Raw genomic sequence first — 22,416 nt, forward strand, 5'->3', positions numbered from 1 at the left:
ACTTTAACATTCCTGTTTTCTCGTTTTTGTCTGGTTTTTTTTGAGACAGGGTTTCTCTGTAGTTTTGGTGCCTGTCCTGGATCTCGCTCTGGAGACCAGGCTGGCCTCGAACTCACAGAGATCCACCTGGCTCTGCCTCCCAAGTGCTGGGATTAAAGACATGCACCACCGCCGCTGCCTGGCTTGTTTGGTTTTTTGAGACAGGGTTTCTCTATGTAGCCCTGGTTGTCCTGGAACTTGCTCTAGAACTCACAGAGATCTATCCATCTGACCCTTCCTCCCGAGTGCTGGGATTAAAGGCGTGTGCCACCGCTGCCCAGTTGAAGACAGAATAAATGAGTACTCGCTGACTCCTGCCAAGTGCCAGGCAGTGCAGATGTGGGGTGGAAACAGCATCTGTACCTATAACCCTGAGCCCACAGTTTAGTTCAGAGGAGCCCAGGGGGGTAGGAAGGTGGATAGAAAGGTGGAGAGTGTGGGCTACAGCTTCTGAGAAAGATGATGACGTCAGAGGCCTGACCATACCAGGCGCTGTGCTTCTAGTTCTGTCTGTGTGTGGTGCTGGAGAGGGAGCCCAGGCCTGGGATTCAGTCTTCTTGTCTCAGTCTTCCAGACAGTGGGGTTATAGTTCTGCCCTCACGCAAAGCCAGGTGGAATTTTGTCATATTTGCTGGTTTGCTTCGTTTTCATGTGTTGTTGGTACTTTGCCTGTATGTATGTCTGCGTCCATGCATGCCTGGTGCCGGAAGATGATGTCGGATCCCCTAGAACTGGAGTTAGAGACAGTTGTGAGCCACCGTGTGGGTGCTGGGAATTGAACCTGGGTCCTCTGGAAGAGCATACAGTGCTTTTAACCGCTGAGCCATCTCCAGCCCCCAAGTCAGGTGGTGTTTTTAAAAAATCATATCATTACCTTTCTTTGGGTGAGTGGGTGTAGGTGTCACAGTGCGTGTGTGGAGTCAGGAAAACTCGCGTGTGTTGGCTCTTTCCCACCACATGGGGCTGGTTTGAGCTCAGGTCCTCAGGCTCGATGGCGCTCTCCTTTACCCACTGAACCATCTCACTGGCTCTGGTGCTTTGTGCTTTTCTTTATTCTGTTTTGTTTTTAGAAAAAAAATCTCCCTTTGTATTCCAGGCTGGCCTGAATTCCTCCTCCTCCTCCTCTTTCCTCCTCCTGTGTGTTAGGCAATCACTCTACCTTCCCCAGCACCTCCACCAAAGGGGCGGGGGAGTGCCGGGCACACACAGGTGTCTTACAAAAGCTGGTAGTGTTTTCTAAAACCCACTTAAATACGAGCTGCCAGGTCTTTGTTACCTGGGGAAGTTTTATTCTTCATGGTTGTGACATGGGCAGGGATAGACATTAGGGATGTTTGCCTAGAGTCTATAGATGAGGACCTGCAGATAGAGCTTAGTGCTAGGATACTCACTAGAATCCTTCCTTCATGCTTGGGGGGTGGCTCAGCAGTAGATCACGTGGCTAGGATTCCCCAGTGAGGGGCTGGGGTGTGGCTCAGTGGGAGAGCACCTGCCTAGAATCCCCCAGTGAGGGGATATCGGCATGCCTACCCAGCTTGATGCCTGGGTGCTAAAAAGAAAAGCAGTTAGTTGTGTGGGGCACGTCGAGTGGCACTGAAGCTGGCCTGAGTGTGCAGGGAGGAGGGGTCTGCTAGACCAGGGAGAGTAGAGGCCAGGAACAGGTCTTCCCGGGTGTCTCTCTAGAGCTGGGGTATATGGATCTCCTCTGGGAATTGGGAGTCCAGACAGGTGTCACTGTCCCTGTGCAGGCTCTCACATGGACATGAGCCTGCAGGGCTCCAGGAGGTGCCCCTCTCTCGTGTCACTCACCCTTAGTGTGTGGGGTCGGTCTTTGAGGGAACGGGATCCTGTGAGCAGCCTGGAGCCCTGAAGCAGAGTGTCAGCCTTGTCGAATTGTTGGGAGTTATTCTGAGGGAAACCATCCTCTTTTCCTGTCTTCCCTCTCCTCTTCGCTTCTCTTCCTTCCCGCTCTTCTTCTCCCCACCTTCCCCAAGCAGCGTCTCACTCTCTAGCCTGGCCTGGTCTGGAACTGACTGTGTAGCTCAGGCTGTCCTCAGATTCTGATCCTTCAGCTCCTGAGTGCCCGGAGTGTAGTGAGCCTCCACGTCCTGCTGGGGCAGACTCCTCAGAGCTGTGACTGGGGACTCTCGCAGACTTACTGGGGAATCAGACTTAGTAAGTCTTGGATCTTCCCTCCTGGTGTGGGGCTCCTGTTGGATGGGGTCTCTCCCCACTTGCAGGCCTATAGACACTGCTAGGACCCCGGCAGGCCAGCTGTGTGATGGAGGAGGTCACTGGGCCGGCTTGTTGCTGCCGGACAAGCGCTGCCTGTCTCGACTTGCCCGGTGGCAGGAGCCAGGAGGAACTGGGCCAGCCTGCTGTGTTGGTTGGGCAGCCTCAGAGCAAGCTGGCTGCCTCGGCCCAAGTCACTGTGTGCATCCATGTTTCCTCGGGCTGTTCAGGAGCTGGGAAAGGTGTCCTTTCACTTACAGGGACCTATCCAGTCTGAGCAAGCGTTTACTCAGATCTCTTCAAATTAAAAAAAAAAAAAAAAAAATTTACATGGCCGGGCAGTGGTGACGCATATCCTAGCACTGGGGAGGCAGAGCCAGGGGGGTCTCTGTGAGTTCCAGGCCAACCTGGTCTATAGAGCGAGCTCCAGGACAGGCTCCAAACCTACACAGAGAAACCCTGTCTTGAAAAAACGAAAAAAAAAAAAAAAATTACATGTCTATATTGTATATGTGGGAGGGTTGGTGTGTGCTTGTGAAGGTCAGAGAACAACCAGTCGGAGTCAGTTCTCTTCCCACCAAGGAGATCCTGGGAATTGAACTCGGGTCCTCAGGCTTGGTGGCATGTGGCCAGCCTTCCATGTGTAATTGATTCTGTGGCCTTCCTCAAGCACTCTGCTCGGATGGGTCGTAGAGCCATGGGCTTAACTAAGCCCCCGATCTCTTCCCCAGCTGGCACTGGAGAAATGCAAACATTTGGCCCCTTTTTCTCCCCAGGGGCTGTGGTACCAGGTCTCCGAGCCAAGGGAGAGTCAGCAGCATTGGGTGAGAGTTTGCAGTCCCCTGATGGAGCCAGCGATGGCCCCGGCTTTTGTGGAATCTCCTGCCCTTTTTCAGTTTTTGGTTTTAGAACATGTGTGGTTGGCCGTCCCTTTGCTCAGGCTCGGTGAGACTAGCCGTTCCCTGGGAACATCGCTCCAAACAGAGCTGTGTGAGCTGTAACTGAGCTTCTGGGGATCGCTGCATTTCCTCATAGCTGAAGTTTTATCCCTTTAAGCATCCGAACTGCTCTCATGAAGGTGCTGGAAAACTTTCCAGAATGTATCGTGCTCACGCCCATCTCTGTAACGCAGGGCGGGACAACTTGCTTAGGTTTTTTGATGGAGGGTGGTGACAAGGGCTGGCAGCTTAGAAACGTTAGCCGGGTGTACCCAGCCTGTGCCCTACAGGCTTTGTCTCGCTGAGGACAGCCATGGCTGTGGCCTCACACATGATTGTAAACTTAGATAAGACAAGAATGGGTGTGTGGGGGTGCACACGTGTGTGTGCTGTGGACATAATGTACATGCACATAAAAGCCAGAGGTTAACCTGGGGTGTCCTACCTCAGGACCTGCCCACCTTGTTTTTAAAAAGGGTTTTGAAAATATGTGTATTTGACATGAGGTGTGTGTGCATGTCTGAGGAGGTCAGAAGAGGGTGTTGGATTACCTGGGAATGGAGTTACAGATGGTTGGGAGCCATCACATGGGTACTGGGGATCAAATCTGGGTCCTCTGGAAGCCAGTGCTCTTAGCCATCTTTCCAGCCCTTGATACAGTTTTTACATTAATTTTGTTCCTGTATTTTGTGTGTGTGCACAAGCGTGTATTTGCTTACCACACTGGGTGTAGAGCTAAGAGGACGGACGGTTCATGGAAGTCCCTCCTTCCATCATGTGGGTGCTAAGGATGAGTTCAGGTCCTCCCTCAGGCTTGCAGCATGTGCCTTGACCCACCTAGCCATCTCACCCTGCCTGTCACCACCACCCTCGCCCCTCCCCCCTCTTTTTTTTTTTTGATCCAGGATTTTGCTGTGTAGTCCCATGCCTTGGACTCTGTGTAGCTCAAATTGCCTTGGACTCATGATCCTCTTCAGTCTCCCGACTTGAGGGTTTACAGGCCTGAGCCGCCACACCCAGCAGCATGTGCCCTGTTCTTGCTGCTCCTCTGAGGGCCTTTCCCCCACCACTGCTGCCCTGGGAGTCTGGCTGCCACCACCGCCGCCACCACCGCCGCCTGTGTGTGATTGGAACTTTGGGTACAGGCTCTGCCTCATCCCTGTTCTTGCTGTGGGTCTTTGGCTCAGCCACTATTGGTTTGTGTCCCTGGTTCTCTTGTCCTCTTTGAGATTAGAGCATTGTATGTTGCAGGTCCAGAATTTTCCTTTATTAAATTTTATTTTCCTTTTTTTTTTTTTTTTTTTTTTTTTTTTTTTTTGTGAGACAGGGTTTCTCTGTGTAACAGTCCTGGCTATTGTGGAACTTGATCTGTAGACCAGGCTGGCCTCGAACCTGCAGAGATCCACTTGCCTTTGCCTCTCCAGTGCTGGGATTAAAGGTGTGTGCCTGTATGTCTGTATGAGGGTGTTGGATCCTGGAGTTACAGATAGATGTGAGCTGCCATGTGGGTACTGGGAATTGAACGTGGGTCCTCTAGAAGAGCAGCCAGTGCTCTTAACTAGTGAGCTATCTCTCCAGCCCCCAAACTAGTCTTCTTTTTGGGCTGAGAGTAGAGGAGACAGGAAGCCCCTAACACCAGGCTACCTTTTTTTTTTTTTTTCTTTTGGTTTTCTGAGACAGGGTTTCTCTAGGTAACAGTTCTGGCTGTCCTGGAACTCACTCTGTAGACCAGGCTGGCCTTGAACTCAGAGATCCACCTGCCTCTACCTGCTAAGTGCTAGAATTAAAGGGGTGCACCATTACTGCCTGGCAAATGAAACCTCTGATCACTCAGACCAGCCGTGGAGCACTGCTGTGTTCTAGACCCTGTAGGAGGCCTTCCCTCAGTCCAGCTCCAGTTGGGTGTGTGACTTCCCAGCTGGATGAGGTCACGGCTGCCTGTAGCTTCCACCCTCCAGCTTCTGTGATCTGTGGCTGTCTCTGGGGCAGGTCTGGGGCAGACCGTGGAGGCAGTGGCTGGTATGCCCATGGCTGTACAGGAACCAGAGAGTGCCTGTCCTCTGTGCCTGAGTGCCTTCCAAGTTCTGGGCTGGGCCCTGAGGAGCTCGAGTGTTGAGAGCACATGGGAGGTTTTGTAATCGTGACATTTCATCATCAGCATGGGCAGGGATGCTTGGAAGGGCCCAGGAGGGCCCCAGGAGTGGGGAGGAGGAAGAGCTGGCAGGAACTCAGGCCAGCTGTTCTTGAAGAGCTCTGCCCCAAACCAGAATGGCTTGCATGTGGTGTTACCATGTGATCTATGGAGCCATCTCTCTAGCCCCCAGCCTGCCTTCTTTTTGAAGCCCACCACACCAGGCTATCTTATTTGTAGAGAACATTCAAGAAATTCAAATAAAACTTTTTTTTTTCTTTTGAGACAGGGTTTCTCTATGTAGTCCTGGCTGTCCTGGATCTCACTCTGTAGCCCAGGCTGATCTCGAACTCAGAGGTCCACCTGCCTCTGCTCCCGAGTGCTGAGATTAAAGGTGTGCGCTGCCACCACCACCTGGAAATGAAACCTCTCTGACCACTCAGGCCAGCCGTGGAGCACTGCTGTGTTGCAGGCCCTGTAGGAGGCCTTCCCTCAGTCCAGCTCCAGTTATTCTGTCTGAGGGACTGAACTCAGGGCCTCACTTACAGTAGGCGGGGCTCTACCACTGATCTCGTCCACAGGTCTCCTTTGACATTCACGTGTGTATTGTGTGTGTGTGTGCGCGTGTTCGTGTGCATCCATAGCACGCATGCACTTGTGTCTGCGTATTCACGCACACCCGGAGGGCAGGATAGCTTTCAGGAGTGAGTTCTCTCTTTGCACCATGTCAGTTCCAGGGGCTCGAACTCAGGTCATCATCAGACCTGTCAACAAACGCCTTTGCTCACTGAGCATCTCACCCCCCCCCCCACCTCTTTTCCCTTGAAACAAGCGCTCAGTTGTTGCCCAGGCTGGTCCTGAACTCGGTGACCCCCTGCCCCAGGCTCCAGAATGACTGGGTTGACAGGCCTGTATCCCACGTTCGCCTGTTGTTACCGTTTGAATGTGAGGAATGAGAACCAAATAAATAACTTGGATCATATTCGCTGTGGTAACCTCAGCCCGCATCTGTGGTACATGTGTGTGCTTGTGTATGTGTGCATGCATGTTGAAGCCAAAGGTCAACACTGGGTGTCTTCTCATGCTACCTTTTTGAATATATTTATTATTTTGTTTGGTTTTTTGAGATAGGGTTTCTCTGTGTAACAACCCTGGTTGTCTTTGAACTCACTCTATAGACCAGGCTGGCCTCGAACTCACAGAGATTCACCTGCCTCTGCCTCCCAAGTGCTGGGATTAAAAAGGTGTGCGCCTGACATTTACTTATTTTTATTTTGGCTGCCCTGGATCTCGCTCTGTAGACCAGGCTGACTCACAGAGATCCACCTGCCTCTGTCTTCCTTGTTTTTTTTTTTTGTTTTTTTTTTTGAGACAGAGTCTCTCCCGGAACTTGGAGCTTACTGATTGGCTAGACTGGCTGGCCTGCAAGCCCTGAGGATACAAATTCTGGTCCTCATGCTGGCAAGAATTTACCCACTGAGCCATCCCCCCAGGTTCTGAACCTCTCAATTAACATTTTATTTTATGAGCGCCGGAGCACCTCAGTGGATAACAGTCTCTGAGTTTGTGCTGTAGAATATTATTTCAAGATGTGTTACTTTTATTTATGCTCTGGAACGTTTGCTTAATAATGCAAAGACGTGTTTGATTAAATAATGTTCACCTGTGGTCAGGAGGCTGCGTCAGCGACTAGCTGACAGGAAGTGGTAGGAGCAGATGAGAAAGGGTTTGTAAAGAGGGGCGAGGAGAAGCATGGCTTTTTGGAGGACTCAAGCAAGGAGAGGAGGTGAACTACTTGCTATTCAGCCCCTGAAGAGCAGAATTAATTCCACCTTAACCTTTGAATCTTGAGCTCTTTAGAAGGAGAGGTTTAGTTAAGTTCCCTTCGTAGCTTTGGAAGAGTTGGAGCCGGAGGAAGCAGGTTTCCCTCAGGCTCCGGCCTTTGCGGCTCCCTGCTGCTGGTAGCTGCGGAATTGCAGCTGCTGATTTAGACAGCTGTGGCTTAAAAGGACAGCAACCATTTAAAAAAAGGACAGCAAGTTTGCTTCCCAAGCATCCCGTGTTGGTCAGCTCTCAACTGCCTGTGACTCCAGCTTCCTCTTCTGGCCTCCTCAGGCTCTTGCACACACACACACACACACACACACACACACACACACACACACACACAATTATCTTTAAAAAAACTTTAAATTTTAATGTTTGTTGCAGTGCTAAGGATGGAACCCAGGGCCTTTCACACAAGACAACGCTCCATCCCCAGGACCCTCACTTCACTAAAATATCAAATCCCTAAGCTTTATTTTGAGGATTTATTTTGCTAGGAATTTCGCAGAAATAGCGTGGATCTAACTGGTTGCGTGGTGTGTGACACTGATCGATCGTCCTGTTCTGTCAGTGTGGGGCTCTGTTGCTTGTTAGAGTGGCCCGCCTCTTCCAGTACCCGGAGCTTTCCTGTTTTGTTTTCGTTCCTGGGTTACTCCGCTGAGACAGTCTCCCCACGTAGCCCCGGCTGGCCACTGGCTGACTCTGAACGCAGACCAGGCTGGCCTTAAAGTCCTGTCAGCTTCCTCCTCTGCCTCTTGAGTGCTAGGAATACAAGTGTGTGTCACAATGCCCAGCCGAGAGCCTTCCGTAGTTACATTTACGTAGTGTGTGTGGATGCCCACATGCCATACCCACATGCAGGTCAGAGGACAGTTTGCAGGAATTGGGTCTCTGTTCCCACCCTGTGGGTTCTGGCTGTTGAACTCAGAGCCGCCGGCTCGGTGGTAGGAAGCTCACAAATACAGTGATGAGCCATCTCATTGGCCTCGATGCTCTCTATGTATGTGTGGATGCATGTGTATGAATGAATGATTCTGTTTTTAATTGGAACGCTGTATGTAAGTGACAGAATGCCTTTTAAAAGTCACTTGAAACCTGGTTGAACACACCCTGTCTTCAGAGTTTCTGAAGTGCCCGAGGAAACGGCACACAGGCCTCCACCCACAGGCTGCTGAGAAAGTGCAGCCAGAGAACCCCCCAGCTTGTAGATTCGCTGCTGCTCAGCCTGCTGCCATCCACTGAGTCTGCTCTCTTTTCTCCCCAAGTGCCTCCTTCCCCAGCGGTCCCTCCTCCAGCAGCCCAGGGAGCGCCCCCACCTCTGTGCCCATGCAGATGCCCAAGGCCAGCAGGGTCCAGCAGGCGCTTGCAGGTAAGTGTCCTGACAGACTGTCCCATGGGGTTAGTGGGGAGGGAATGGTGGAGACGGGGCCTGGCACCCTTGGGTCCTCAGGGAAATCCTAAGGGACTCCCAGGGAGCAAGTCTAGGAGCCTCTCCAGCCCTGGGGGAATGTCAGGCCTGGTGGATACTGTCCTAGTATTTGCATCCGCTTGAACTATAGTTCATTTCTTTTGGCCTTAGTTAGGATCTTGCGTGTATGTATGTCTCATGATTTATTACGTATATGTATGAGCCTGAATGTGTGTATGTTTACCACATGGGTGCAGGTTCTTGAAAAGGACAGAAGAGGGCATCGGATGCCCTGGAACTAGAACCAGAGGCAGTTATAAGCTGCCATGTGTGTGCTGGGAACCAAACCGGAATCCTCTTCAAGTGTTTTTAACAGCTGAGCTATCTCTCCAGCTCCTAGGTCTTGGCATTTTGTCTTTTGATTTGTTTTGTGAGTGTGCATGTGAGGGGATCCAGAGGACTTCCTCAGGTGCTGTTCTTCAGGAGCTGTTCCCCTTGGTTTGTAAGATCAAGTCAGTCTCTTGTTGGCCTGGGCCTCGCGGGCTGTGCTAGACTGGCTGACTCCTTAGCTAGCCAGCTTCTGGCATCTGACTGTCTGGCTCTCCTGCCCCGGGGTTGCAAAGCTAGGCACACCACTGGCCTGCTTTATGAGGTGCTGGGGGTGGAGCTCCGAGCTTTGGGCATGTTAGGCTACACTCTGCCAACTACATCCCTACCCCTAATTTGGTCTTGTTTTGTTTGAGAGAGGGATTCCATGTAGGCCTTAAACTCTCGAGCCGGATGCCTCAGCGCCCTGACAGTTGGGATTACAGTTTTTGTTTTGAGATAGAATCTCAATATTGATCTTCTTGCCGCAGCCTCCTGAATCCTGTCTGGTTTGAAGTCTTTCTATAGCCACCTTGTAGAACACAGTGCACCCTTAGCTCCTTTGTATTATATTGGTGTCCTGAATATGGCAAGAGCATTGGACAGGGCTGGTGGCTGTGGCACAGACAGGTGGGACAGTCCAAAGGTACTGGGCCTGTGGCTGTCCATTTCAGAGAGCTGTGCTCAGGAAGGGTGCGTGGGCTTGGCTTTTGTGGGAGAGACTGAATAGGACATGAAAAGGTCCTTTGGAGTCCAGGAAGGTCACCGGGACCATGCATGCTGGTGCTTTATAACACCTTGTTGTTGGGGAACCTCTGAGGTCACTTGCCAGTCGTGTGGTGTATGAAGAGGGAGGCTGGAGAGGTGACTCGGCAGTTAGGAGCACTGGATGCTCTTGTAGGGGATCTGGGCATGGTTCCCACGCACCGGGGACCCAATATCCTGGAATTAGAGGGCCGCACCTCCATGCCCACCGTACGGAGCATTGAGGATGGAACTCAGGATGTCGTGCATGCTAGGCGAGCACATCCCCAGCCCAGAGGTCCCTTCCTTCCCGGGCGTCTTCATTCTGATGTAGGGTGTTTTGTGACTGGGGTTGTAGGACTGAGCACTGAGTTGGATGGGAAAGGACTACTGAGACTTGGTTCCTGGGGCTGGTAGTGGTGTTCCAGGCGATGTCTCTGCGCCTCTGCAGACACACTCCGCACCTCCAACGTAAGGGTATTGCCGGGATGCGAGGCAGACCGCTGGGTCGGTGGCATCCTTACCCTGTAGGCTCATGCTGAGGGAGTGGTACCAGCGAAAACAAGCTCAGGGCCTTTCAGATGGCTGGTGCAAAGAGGAAACCGGAGCGCGGTGCAGAAGCTGAGGTGGCGATGGCAGACATGGCTGTCACCCTCAGTGTCTACCATGACGCCTGCCTGCTGGGGGACACCTGCCCATCGCGGTGTTAGTTGCTCTCCTTGTCACTGTGGCTAAATGAATACCTGGTGGGCGACCTAAGGATGGAGGCCGTTTGTCTTGGTTTGTGGCAGCAAGGGTGAGGCAGCTGGTCACATGACCTACCGTCAAGGGGTAGAGAGCTGATTGCTGGGGCTCAGCTGCTCGCTCCCTTTTGTTCAGTCCGAGACCACATGAAATGCTGCTGCCCGTGGTTAGAGTAGGCCTTCCCACCTTAGCTGTCGTGATCTAAAAATCTCCCCCTCAGACATGCCCGTGCTCTGTCTCTCGGGTGATTTTAGATCCCGTCGGGTTGACAGTGTTAACCCTCACAAGCCCATCTGTCACCGTGACACCCGAGCAGGATGCTGGTCCGTGGGCCATTGCAGAGTCGGGGTGCTCTGAAGGAAAGCTGGTCCATCCCTACTCCTTCCTCCTCCTGCCGCTTGCACCCCCATTGCATTTGAGCCCGGGAACATCCTTGGAACAGGTGACCCTTGGTAACTGGGTGGCTCCACCCAGTAAGCCTGTCCTGTGTGCTCTGGTGCCTCCCAGCGAGAGGCCGCCACATGGTCCCCAGCCTACCGCAGCCCCGCTGCCGGCCACCGCTGGCCTCTGCTCCTGCCCGCAGTGTGGCTCTCTGCCTCGCTGAGAGCTGTGGCCCTGGCTGCCCCCAGCCCTTGTGCAGCCCCGCTGCTGCAGGGGCCACCCTCCGGGAGCCTGTCCTGGGAAGGAAAGGCTCGTGGGAGGGCTGGGCCAGCCCTGCAGGCCTGTGCCAGGACCAGGAGAGCGCTGTCACGGTGGCTAAGAAGCCGGGGCCTCCGTTCCTGGAAGGAGGTGCTTTGGACCCAGACTCAGACCCCGGAGGACCCGTGTTTCTGTGTGGGTTTCAGTGTGACAGGGACAGGACAGGACCTCCAGCAAGAGAGCATTGTATCCCAGGACGTGTCAGGTTAGCAGGGGGTGTGGAGGAGGGCAGCGTCAAGTGTCCCTCCAGGAAGGGTGGGCCCAAGGATGGGGCCCCAGGCCCGTGGATTGGAGACAGTAGCCTGTCCAGTGTCGACCCAGCCCAGTGCGACTCCTTCCTAGTGGTGAAGGAGGCCCCGACTGGGGGCCTGGGGTGGCTCAGTGGGGAGCAGCCCCTGGACCACTGCTCCAGCAGGTCAGCTGTGTGTCAGCTACTTCACCCCTGTGTCCCAGCACACCAGACGGGGAGCCAGGGAGCCAGTGGGGAGGGAGGGGAGTTAGGTTCTTTGGTCTCACAGCCTGAGGGCGTGCTGAGAAAGCATCCCTGTCGGGAAGCCAGAGGGAAAACTGCAGGCAGTGTGGCTTCCTCCTCTTCCTCATCCCTCGGTCCAGACCGTGGCGCAGGGGACAGTGTTGCCCCCCCCCCCCCAGTGGTCTTCGCCTCAGTTAGCCCAGGTGCTCAGCGCTGTCTCCTAGCAGTTCCAGAGCCTGTCAGGTTGACGCTTAGTGTCAGCCATCCCCATGGTTACTCAGTCCAGACAGGCTGTGGACAGCTGCTGGACAAGCCAGGAAGGCACAGCCAGGCCAAGGGACTCCAGGGAAGACTTCAGGCCCTGGACGCCTGCCCTGCTGGGACTGCCCCTGTTGCCACGGCTTGGCTGCACCCTGCCGGCCTCTTCCTTCCCTGCTCCTGTCATGGGGCAGTGCCATGCAGGAGGCCCCTGGGCTGTTCTGCGCCTGCTCCCCAAAGCCACCTTGTCCTCACCCCCCTTCCCGCATGCTGTGGGCACAGGCTCGTGTAGACTTCTGGAGAACTTGGGGCCCAGGTTCTCTGGTGTCTGGCCTGGGGAGGCACTGCACCTTTCCAGTGACCAGACTCCCCTCCTGGGGCGATGCCCGGTCTTGGTGGCCGGTCACCATGTCACCACCTCACTCCCAGCAGGGCCGTGGACGCCGAGTCGGAATGCCTCCCCCTAACGTGTGCCCCCCGCATGTCTGATCTCGCACCGTGCAGGCATGACGAGTGTCCTGTCAGCCATCGGACTCCCTGTGTGTCTTAGCCGCGCACCCCGGCCCACCGGCCCTCCTGCCTCCCGTCCGGCCTCTAAAGGGCACAGCTCAGTTAAGAGGCTGAGGAAAATGTCCGTGAAAGGTAGTTCTGATTCACACACACTCTAGCCCTGCTCAGCTTCCTCCACGTCTTGCTGCCTGGACTCTCTTCTCTGCCCTCCATGGCCCTTCTCTACTCCTGCACCTCCTCTCCCCGCCTGTCTGCCAGCAGAAGTGGCTCTGGCCTTTACCGGCTCAGGGATGGTGGGTGACAGCCTTGTTACCGAGGCCCTGGAACTGCAGTGCCCATCTGGCTGCCCATCATGATGCTGCTGTCTCTTCAGGGAGCGTCACTGACCTTGACCCTTGATCTTGTTGCTGCCGCCTCCTACGCACTGGTGTTACAGGCGCGCACCGCCACACCCAGTGCATGGGTTAGGAACCCTGGGAGGGCTGCTCGCATGCTAGGCAAGCAGTCCGCCAGCTAAGCTAAAGTCCCAGCCCTCTGCACACGCTTGCCTCCTGCTTCTGTAGAGACACGTTTGTGGACAGGGCAGGCCGGCGCCTTCTCAGCACATACACTCAGTTTGTTTGTGAAGAACACAGACCTTGGTAGTCCCTCTGGCCAGCTTGGTGTCGGTGACTCTCATGGGATTGGCGTGGCCGGCCAGCCTGCTTTGAGAAATGCCAGTAACTGAGGCTCCTTTCGGCTCTAGAAGGCTGTGTGGGCAGACAGCAAGATGCTCAGCTGATTCTGAGCAGAGGGAGGTCAGGTTACCCAGAGACTGCTCTGTGTGGCCACGGGGCCTTCCTGTCCTCTGTTTTGAGATTTTGAGATAAGTATTGCTGTAGACCCAAGGCTAGCCTGGCATTTCAGTCCTGCCTCTCGAGGCATGGACCACGACGTGGGCCTTTCTAAAGGGCCCCGGCCTAGGGGAAGTCCTTCCTGTGTGGCAGCCACTGTACTGTTGATCTTTTTGTCTGCTTTTCTTGCCAGTGGCCAGAGTGTGAGTGCTTTGCAGGGATTGTGAGGGGCGTGTGTGTGTGTGTGTGTGTGTGTGTGTGTGTGTGTGTCTAGTGTCTCTTGTATGTGTGTGTTTGGTGAGTTACAGGGCATATATGGGGTGTATGTGGTACCCTCTGCTGGTTTCTCTATTGTCCAGGAGCCAACAACTCACACTTCTAGCAGTGACAACTTCTTGGGTGTCTGAGGTGGTAGGATTTGGTCATAGCACATGAACCAGAACCAAACCTCACTTTCCTGACTCCAGCTTCTGCACTAAGCCGCCTCTCTGTGGCTGTCGCCTGCTTCTCTGGTCTGGAAGGGCCCTGCAGTCCGGCTCGCTCATACCATCTTCTCAGCCATGGGTGGGAGGCTGGAAGATGGCCTCAGACAGGAACCTCACTGTGACCTCAGCGTAGACACTGGGGTTCAGGGCTGCATTGTTCTCCCTGGCCCCCTTTCTGTCCCAACTCTTCTGTACTTGGAGATGTCTGGTCCCTGGTTCAGGGCTCCCCTCAGCTTCACGCACTCATGCACAGCCAGCCACTTCCGGGATCATTCGGTTCAGAGTCCAGTGGGCTTGTGACCAAGATCCTCCAGTCCCAAGATGTGGGGGGGGTAATGTGTTGTGACGACGGCGGCGTTTTCAGTGCCCGCAGATGCTCACATTGCCCCGCTCCATACCCACCAGACTCAGACTACCTCTGTCCCTGAGTGTCCGTGTGCGTGCTGACAGTCGGGCAGGCGGCGGCACACCAGGGTCTGCTGGGGTACTCTGTTCTCAAAGCTGCCCTTCGACACTTCTGGGGTAGTTTCCGGGGGCATGGCTCCGGGGGACTTGCTGCTCTGTTGCCGATCCTCTGCCTCCTGTGGACCAGTCCTGCCCCCAAGCAGGTGGCCTGGGTTGGGTGTCGGCACTGGAGGCTGCCCTGTCTTTCGAGCTAACTTTTCCTGTCTCGGCCCTGCTAACGGTTCCTCTCCTCGCAGCTGGGACTCCTGCCTGCCTGCTTCCTAACTCAGCCTTCCCCGCCCCGCAGGCCTGGGACAGCACTCACATCTTGCTCTCTTCCAGAAGGGGCGCCTAAGCCAGAGCCGGAGCAGGTGATCAGAAAGTACACCGAGGAGCTGAGATTGCCCCCCGATGAGGTATGTGGCCTGGGAGGAGGCCGACGGTGTGCTCCGGGACCTGGTGTTGACTTTAGGGTTGGGTAGACATGACCAAGATGAGGTGGCCAGGGCTCAGTCTCACCTCACGGCCAGGCTGAAGCCCTGAGCAGTGTGCTTTCTCCTCAGGCCTGTGGGGTAGACATGACTGTCTGGCTCCGCTTAGGCCAGCTTTGTGAAGGAACAGGTGACCTTTTCCAAGGGACACCCTTTCCTCTCTGGCTCTTGTCTCTAGTGAGAACCATTGGGTTGGTGAGTTAAGTTCTTTTCGCTTTGTGGCCTGTGTTTTTTGGTCAGCCCTTGAAGAAGGTAGGGGAGAGATGGCTCTGTGGTCCCCTGTTCTGGAACAGCCGCTGGACTGACTCTGAAGGCCTAGCACCCCTTCTTCTGACCGAGCCAGGCCTGCCCCCACCCCTGCTGGCTCGCTGTGGCCCAGCATTGGCGTGGCAGTGCCGGGGTGGCTGCACAGTGGCAAGCATGGCTGTGTGCCTCCCTGCAGGACTGCATCATCTGTATGGAGAAGCTGTCTGTGGCCTCTGGGTACAGTGACGTCGCTGACGGCAGGACTCTGGGGCCCATGGCTGTGGGCCGCCTCACCAAGTGCGGCCATACCTTCCACCTGCTCTGCCTGCTGGCCATGTACTGCAACGGGAACAAGGTACCACAGAGGGCTGGGTGGGCTGCGGGGACCTGTCCTCACAGCCCAGGTTGGCCTGCGGCCTCGGGGTGTAGTGTCACATACCTGTCACCTCAGGACTCCAGAAGCTGAGGCAGTAAGAGCGAAAGTTCTAGCCCAGCCTGAGCTCTGTAGAGAGACCCTGTCTCAAGACAACAACAGAGAAGTAGCCCAGGAGACCTCTGTGCTCGGACAACAGCAGGCTGTCGGAAGGCATGGGCTCACTCCCGCCTAGACCAATAAGGGCCTGGGCCAGGGGTCTAGCATGGTGGGAGAGCCCCTGCCTAGAATCCCCCAGTGAGGGGCTGGGGTGTGGCTCAGTGGTAGAGGTGAGGGGGGTGGGGTGTGGCTCAGTGGTAGAGCCCCTGCTGCCAGTAGAATGTAAATCCCCCAGTGAGGGGCTGGGGTGTGACTCAGTGGTAGAGCACTTGCCCTGGGTTCCACCCCCAGCAGCAGAAAAAGAGCCAAAGGCTTAGAGATGTTTCTGAATGTACATCGGGTCCCTGAGGCCCACCCCAAGCTGTTGGAGTATGGCCAACATGACTCCTCAGGGAGGAATCCTAGGCTCCTCTGAGCATTAGGCCTGTGTCTCCCTTACACTCCCACTTGCACACATTTCATCCCTCCTATGACAGTCCTGAGTGGACAGCCATGTGCAGATGGAAAAACTCAGGGCACCGAGCATGGACACCTGCTTTCCCAGCACTTAGGAGGGTGATGCCCACGGCTCAGGAGTACACGGCCAGCCTGTGCTGCCTGAGATCCTTCCTCACAGACAGAGCAGGTGAAATAGCCCAGCAGGAGCTTAGAGGAGCTTTCTGTACAAGTGCAGCCCTGCTCCATGTAAGGTGGAAGGAGAAAACCAACTCCGCCAAGTTGTCCCCTGACCTTCAGGTGCACGTGCGAACGCGGAAACACGCGTTAACCAACAGTTAGCTAAATAAAGACAAGTGCGTCTGTCCGGGTCCTGACGCACTCCTGACCGACGGCAGCGTCCTGACCACGTCTCTCAGGTGGAGTCCTGACTGAGTGCTGCCCTGTGAGGAGTTTAGTCAGGGGTGGAAGAGGTGGGAGGGGTCACACTGTGGTGGCTGAGGCCCGCGTTCCTGCACACGCCGTGACAGCCCTGTGCACGAGGTCCGTGACCCTCAGTTTCCTGCCGTGTGCCCGTCTCCCGGTACCTTGCTGAGTGGGAATCGGGTTTGTGGTGCACAGTTTAGCCTCTTCTGTGCGCCATTGAGGTCAGTTTCTGTGAGGAGAGGTTGGGGGGGGAACACGCTGACCCCTGTGCCCTCTGGCCCCGGCCGGCTGTTGAGGTGAGCTGGGCCGCCAGCTCAGCCCGTCCATCTGCCCTCCAGGACGGCAGTCTGCAGTGTCCTTCTTGCAAAACCATCTATGGGGAGAAGACCGGGACCCAGCCGTGGGGGAAGATGGAGGTGTTCAGGTTCCAGGCGTCTCTCCCAGGCCACGAGGACTGCGGGACTATACTCATTGTTTACAACATCCCTCACGGCATCCAGGTGAGGGCCGGCTCCCCCGGGACCTGGCCGGGTCACCGTTCCTGAGCACCCCCTTCCTGCTCACTGTGTCCTCAGTATCTCCATCCAGTATGGGGTCGGGATGGCCCCGCCTGGGGCGGTGCTGGGGGTTGGGTGACGGGAGAGAGAGAAGGTGGCCCTGGGCCCTTCTGAGTGAGGAAGGCTCTCCACAGGAGGAGACGTCTGAGCTGAGGTGGTCTGGGCAGAAGAGCATGAGAAACAGTTGGGGCTCCTGCGTGTGCAGGTGGTAGGGTGTGGGGCAGGAAGGCTGAAGGGGGGCAGGACCCTTATTGCCAAGTGTCCTGGTACTGAGGCTCCACGTCAGCATCCCACTCCAGGGCCCGTCCTTGCCCCTGGCAGAGTTCACAGTGGCCTTAGGAACGAGGACGTTTCCAGGCCATTGGGTGCAGGTTATGGACAGGTGACTACGGCTGGGAGACCACACTGACTGAGTGTTGGCCCAGGAGTGGACCCAGCTTGGAAGGCTAGGCTGTGGATGAGACAGGCGTCCATGGCTGTGAGCGGCAGCCGCCACAGTTCTGCCGTCAAGCTGTCTGCTTTCCTCTCCCAGGGGCCGGAGCACCCCAGCCCTGGGAAGCCGTTCACAGCCCGAGGCTTTCCCCGACAGTGCTACCTGCCAGATAACCCTCAAGGCCGCAAGGTAAAGTCCCCGTCCCCACCCCGTCTGCCCCCCCTCCCCTGGGATCCACCGTGGGCTGGCTCTTAGGGCCCCTCCAGAGTTGGAGGAGAGCTGGGCTGCATGCTGGGTCAGGATGCTGAGCCGCCGCTGCCGCAGGAGAGACTAGGGACACCCGCCAGCCTGGGACCTCAGCAAGGACTTGCAGGCCAGGAAGAAGCTTCCAGGTCCACAGAAAAGCTGCTCTCGGGGCTTGGCGATGGCCCTGGGGAAGGGCAGCGCAGGGCCCAAACCACAGGGTGAGGAAGCTCCAGGCTGTCGCAGGTCAGGCGCTCTGAAGCAGCAGCATGTGGGGGGCTCCCGGTTGCTGGGGCGTGCCTGGTGTGCCCAGAGCCCTGGCTTCAGTCCCCAGCTCCCCATACACGGAGCCCAGTGGCACATTTCCACAGTGTCAGCACAAATGTGGAGTTCAGAGCCATCCTCAGCTACATGATGAGGCCCAATCCCTCCTCCAAAAATAGAACTCCCAAACTCACCTGGCCGCTGGGGGTGCGGGGCTGCAGGGGCCGTGTGTGGCTTTCCTGCGGCATCAGAAGCCCGCCCCGGAGCCAGTTCCGTCCTCCCCACTACGTGGGTCTGAGCATGGAGCTCGGGTCATCGGCCTTGTGGAGCCTCCACCGCCCAGTTCTACTCTCGCCCCGAGCTGTGTGTGGAGGCCATGACCAGGGCAGGAGGCCTGCAGCCGTGAGGGGCAGCTGGTCCAGTCCCATCTGGAGGGAAGGCCAACTCCAGGGTAGTGCCAAGATGGAGAGGGCTGGGCTGGCAAGGCTGCTGTGAAGTGCCCCAGGAGTCCCCACACGTGTGCTCCCGTGCCTGGGACTGCACGGGCCCGTCGCCTGGGCCAACGGCCGTGTGGCAGCGCACAGCCCCAGTGCCTGTCAAAGGACCCTCCTCCCCTCTCCCTGCAGGTCCTGGAGCTCCTGAAGGTGGCCTGGAAGAGACGACTCATCTTCACCGTGGGGACGTCTAACACCACGGGCGAGACAGACACGGTCGTGTGGAATGAGATCCACCACAAGACCGAGATGGACCGGAACTTGACAGGCCACGGCTATCCAGACCCCAACTACCTGCAGAATGTGCTGGCTGAGCTGGCTGCCCAGGGAGTAACCGAGGACTGCCTGGAGCAGCAGTGAGTCTTCAGGCTGCCTCTGTCGACCGCCCCAGCGGCCCCTGGGCGGGCGGGCGGCTGGGCAGGAAGGTGTGCCTTTGTTGAGAGGCAAGAATGTCTGTTGGGGTGCAGGATGTACCCCTCCTGAAGCTAGGGCTTCTCCCTGCCTCTCCTGCCACCCTCCTGTCTGGGCTGGGGTCTGCCTGGAAAGTGGGCACCCTCAGTATTGTACTTGTGGAGGCTTACGCTGGAGCTACCTCAGTCACAGGTGGGAAGGGCCCTTCCAGCCTCTGGTGGGCTGGCGACCCCGCAAGGGGTGAGCAGGGGCTACCCCTCCCAGCTTCTGGTCAGCTTCTCATACCTCAGATTTTATTTGCAATAAAGACCCTATAGCCAACATGTGTCTGTGGAAAAGTGTGTGTGAGAGTGTGAGTGTGGTGTGTGTGTGTGTGTGTGTGTGTGTGTGTGTGTGTGTGTGTGTATGTGAGATATGACCCTTTGTATGGCACACTTGCTGTGTGGAGCAGGAAACCATCTTCCGTGTGTGTGTGTGTGTGTGTGTGTGTGTGTGTGTGTGTGTGAGTGTGTGAGTGAATGTGAGATATGACCCTTTGTATGGCACACTTGCTGTGTAGAGCAGGGAGCCATCTTCCTTGATGCTCATTCAAGTCACATCTAGGAAGCGAGGACCGAGCTCAGCGGTGACACACAGACATGCTCCTTGCTGTGTGGTCTCAGCACTGTGGTCCTGCAGCAGCCACCCCTTATTCCACAGCCTGCTTTACAAAGTGCTGTTCACAGTGTGCTGTCTCCATGCTTCCCGGTGATGAGGATGCTCAGAGGTAGAGTGACTGGGCAGGGGCCTTCGGAGGCCATTCTCTAAGGCCCTGGTTATTGAGTCTGGGTCTCACTATTTAAACCATATAATCCTCCTGCCTCAGCCTCCTTAGTGCTGGGATTACAGGTGTGTACTCACTGCAGGTGACAGGTTCGTTCTCTTCCCTGATTGTTGTCCTTCTCACTTCCTGTTGCCCTCTCATTGCCCTGTTGTATTTTCTTGGCTACCGGGTTTCGTCAGCGATGCTCGCCCCGACATGGAAGAGGATTATTCACAGGAACTTGGGCAGTTTAGCACTGGCTGGACCACTGGGGGACAGATGACTCCCTCTCCCCTGGCAGCCGCTGCCTGTAGCTCCGCAGGTGGGGCCGGGGCCTCATGCACCCTGCCCTGTCTGTGATGGAGTCTGGGTAGGCCTCATCCTGTACAGGTGACCACAGCGGCTGTGACTCTGAGTGGAGTGGCCATGTCCTCTGCAGACGATAGCATGTCATAGTGCTCCCCACAGCCTCTGCCTCCCACACACTTCCTCCCCCCTCTTCCTCTTCTGACTTTCAAAGAACATTTTCACGTGGCTCTAAAAACACCGTGTGCCCGACGGTGTAAGTTAGCCCTGGGGAAAAGGTCGTTGGTGTCCTTGGCAGAGCCCTGACTCGGCTGTACTCAGACCACATTTGTGACTCACTCCAATCCTGACGCTGCCTACGCAGGACAGTAGTTGGGATGCGTCCCAAATGTTGTCACCCTCTGGGCCCTTAGAGCCTTAGAGCTTTGCCATTGAAGGACAGCAAGGTTCCGGAGGAAGATGCCACAATCACACACCTGATGAGGGAGTGTATCCGGAGCAGGGACCAAGGCGCACGGCACCTCGAGAGAAGGCTCAGCAGAGCATGCACTGCGCCTCCAGAGGACCCAGCTGATTTCCAGTACCTGTGTCGGGCAGCTCACAACCACCTCCGACCCCAGGAGGGCCCTCTTATGCACACACAACACCCACATGGATTTAAAAAAATCAACAGGGTCTAGAGACGTGGCTCAGCAGTTAAGTGTCCATACTGTTCTTGCAGAAGACAAGCCTGAGTCCAGTTCCCAGCACTCGAATTTGATGACTCCAGCTCCAGGGCATCCAAGGGCAGTGGCATGCCCACATACCCACACAGCCACAGGGACTGGAGGCGTGGCTCAGTGGTAAAACATTCGGGTAATTTGCAGGAGGCTTTTTCTCCCCATCCCCAAAGCAATGGACATACCATGTCCAAAGTGGGGCAAATGACTGTCCAGAACCTGAAACAGTGTTATGTGATTGATTGATTGATTGGCAGTTGCAACTCAAAACCAGGAGATACATGCCAGGCAGTGGAGCAGCTATCATCGGCCCTCCAGAGGACAAAGCAGGGAAGAGGTCTCCACCAATGCAAGGATATAGAATAAGTTAATTATATATATATATATATATATTCTCCAATACATCAGAAGTGACTCCTAAAGTACTGGGTAGGGAAACTGGCCGCTTACCCATTGTTGCTGGGTATGTAAAATATTACCACTTTGGGCAACAGTTCCTCAAAAATAGGGTTACCACATGACTGGTGAGTTTCATTCCCAGGGATCCACAGAGGGTTATTTTACAGGAACATGCCCACACACAAAAATGTTGTATGCAAATAATGTGTAGCAACATTCCTAATAGGCAAAAAGAAACACCCCAACCCCCAGCTGCCCATAAAAAACAAGGCTGGTATTTGCATGTGACAGGATCTTCATCCTAAAAAGGGGTGAAGCACTTGGGTGTGAGTCCTGCCAAGATGCCGGACAGAGAGCCCAGGCTATGTGGCGTGGCTTGTATTCAGGGGTTACGATAGGAGGATCCTGAATCCCAGACCCAGGCCAGCCTTGGTGTCCTGGTTAGATTTCTTTTGGTGGTGGTGGTGGTGGTTTTTTGTTTTGTCAACTTGACAAAAAACTAGATACATTTTGGAAGAGGGAACTTCAATGGAAAAAAACACTCCCACCAGACTACATGTGGGCAATCGTGGGGGGCATTCTCTTGATTCATGATTGATGTGAAAAGACCTAGCCCATTGTGGGCAATGCCATCCTGAGCAGGTGGTCCAGGACTCAAAGAAAGCAAGCTGAGCGAGCCATCAGACAGGCCAGTAAGCAGCGTTCCTCCGTGGCTTCTGCTTCAGTTCTGGCCTCAGAGTTCCTGCCTTGATTTCCCACCCTGACCTCTCAGTGGTGGAATGTAGCCTGAGAGCTGTAAGCTGAAATGAACCCTTTCCTCCCAAGCTGCTTGTGGTCATAGTGTTAGAAATCACAGTGATAGAAAACCCTAATTAAGATACGGAATAACTCCAGGTATGATGGCGCACGCCTTTAATTCCACACTTGGGAGGCAGAGGCAGACACATCTCTCTGAGTTCGAGGCCAGCCTTCTCCACAAAGCCAGTTCTACGACAACCAGGGCAAAAAAAAAAAAAAAAAAAAAAAGATACTGAGTGGCATAGACTTGTCTCAGAAAAATAAGCTGAGGGGTCTGCAAAATGACTCTGGGTAGGTGCACTTGCCACGAAGCCTGATGACCCTAGTTCCATTTCTAGGTCCCACATTGTGGAAAGAGAGGAACTACTGCAAGCTGACCTCTGACCTCCACACACACACACCATGGCATAAACCCCTCCTCCCACGCATGAGTAAACGTAATGAACAATAAATAAGAATCAGACAAGCCAAGCCGGGCAGTGGTGGCGCACGCCTTTAATCCCAGCACTCGGGAGGCAGAGGCAGGTGGATCTCTGTGAGTTCGAGGTCAGCCTGGGCTACAAGTGAGTTCCAGGAAAGGCGCAAAGCTACACAGAGAAACCCTGTCTCGAAAAACCAAAAAAAAAAAAAAAAGACAAGCCAGGCCTGGTTGCGCAGGCCCACCAGCTCTCTGTATCATGAGTCGGAGGCAGGAGGACTGCAAGTTCAAGGCTGTGCTTTGGTTACTGGG

At 55.2% G+C, this 22,416-nt stretch overlaps 1 protein-coding gene across 7 annotated transcripts in view; it reads left to right on the top strand.

Moving 5' to 3' along the window:
- The window catches only part of Dtx2 (deltex E3 ubiquitin ligase 2), a 36,788-nt gene extending 17,805 nt beyond the window's left edge, over positions 1 to 18,983 (top strand). For 4 of the 7 annotated variants that reach the window (XM_037198308.1, XM_028894413.2, XM_028894412.2 and 1 more), the window contains 8 exons: positions 3,048 to 3,095; positions 8,433 to 8,536; positions 12,363 to 12,500; positions 14,473 to 14,546; positions 15,064 to 15,222; positions 16,599 to 16,760; positions 17,350 to 17,439; positions 18,384 to 18,983. In XM_037198308.1, the coding sequence (XP_037054203.1) occupies positions 3,048 to 3,095; positions 8,433 to 8,536; positions 12,363 to 12,500; positions 14,473 to 14,546; positions 15,064 to 15,222; positions 16,599 to 16,760; positions 17,350 to 17,439; positions 18,384 to 18,611 (1,003 nt within the window). In that variant the 3' untranslated portion in view covers positions 18,612 to 18,983. The remainder of the gene's footprint in view (positions 1 to 3,047; positions 3,096 to 8,432; positions 8,537 to 12,362; positions 12,501 to 14,472; positions 14,547 to 15,063; positions 15,223 to 16,598; positions 16,761 to 17,349; positions 17,440 to 18,383) is intronic. The other 3 variants (XM_028894414.2, XM_028894417.2, XM_028894419.2) reach the window with 3 other exon arrangements.
- Positions 18,984 to 22,416: the final 3,433 nt, after the last annotated feature.

Source organism: Peromyscus leucopus, chromosome 23 (assembly GCF_004664715.2).
Source record: "Peromyscus leucopus breed LL Stock chromosome 23, UCI_PerLeu_2.1, whole genome shotgun sequence".
NCBI classification, from domain to species: domain Eukaryota; kingdom Metazoa; phylum Chordata; class Mammalia; order Rodentia; family Cricetidae; genus Peromyscus; species Peromyscus leucopus.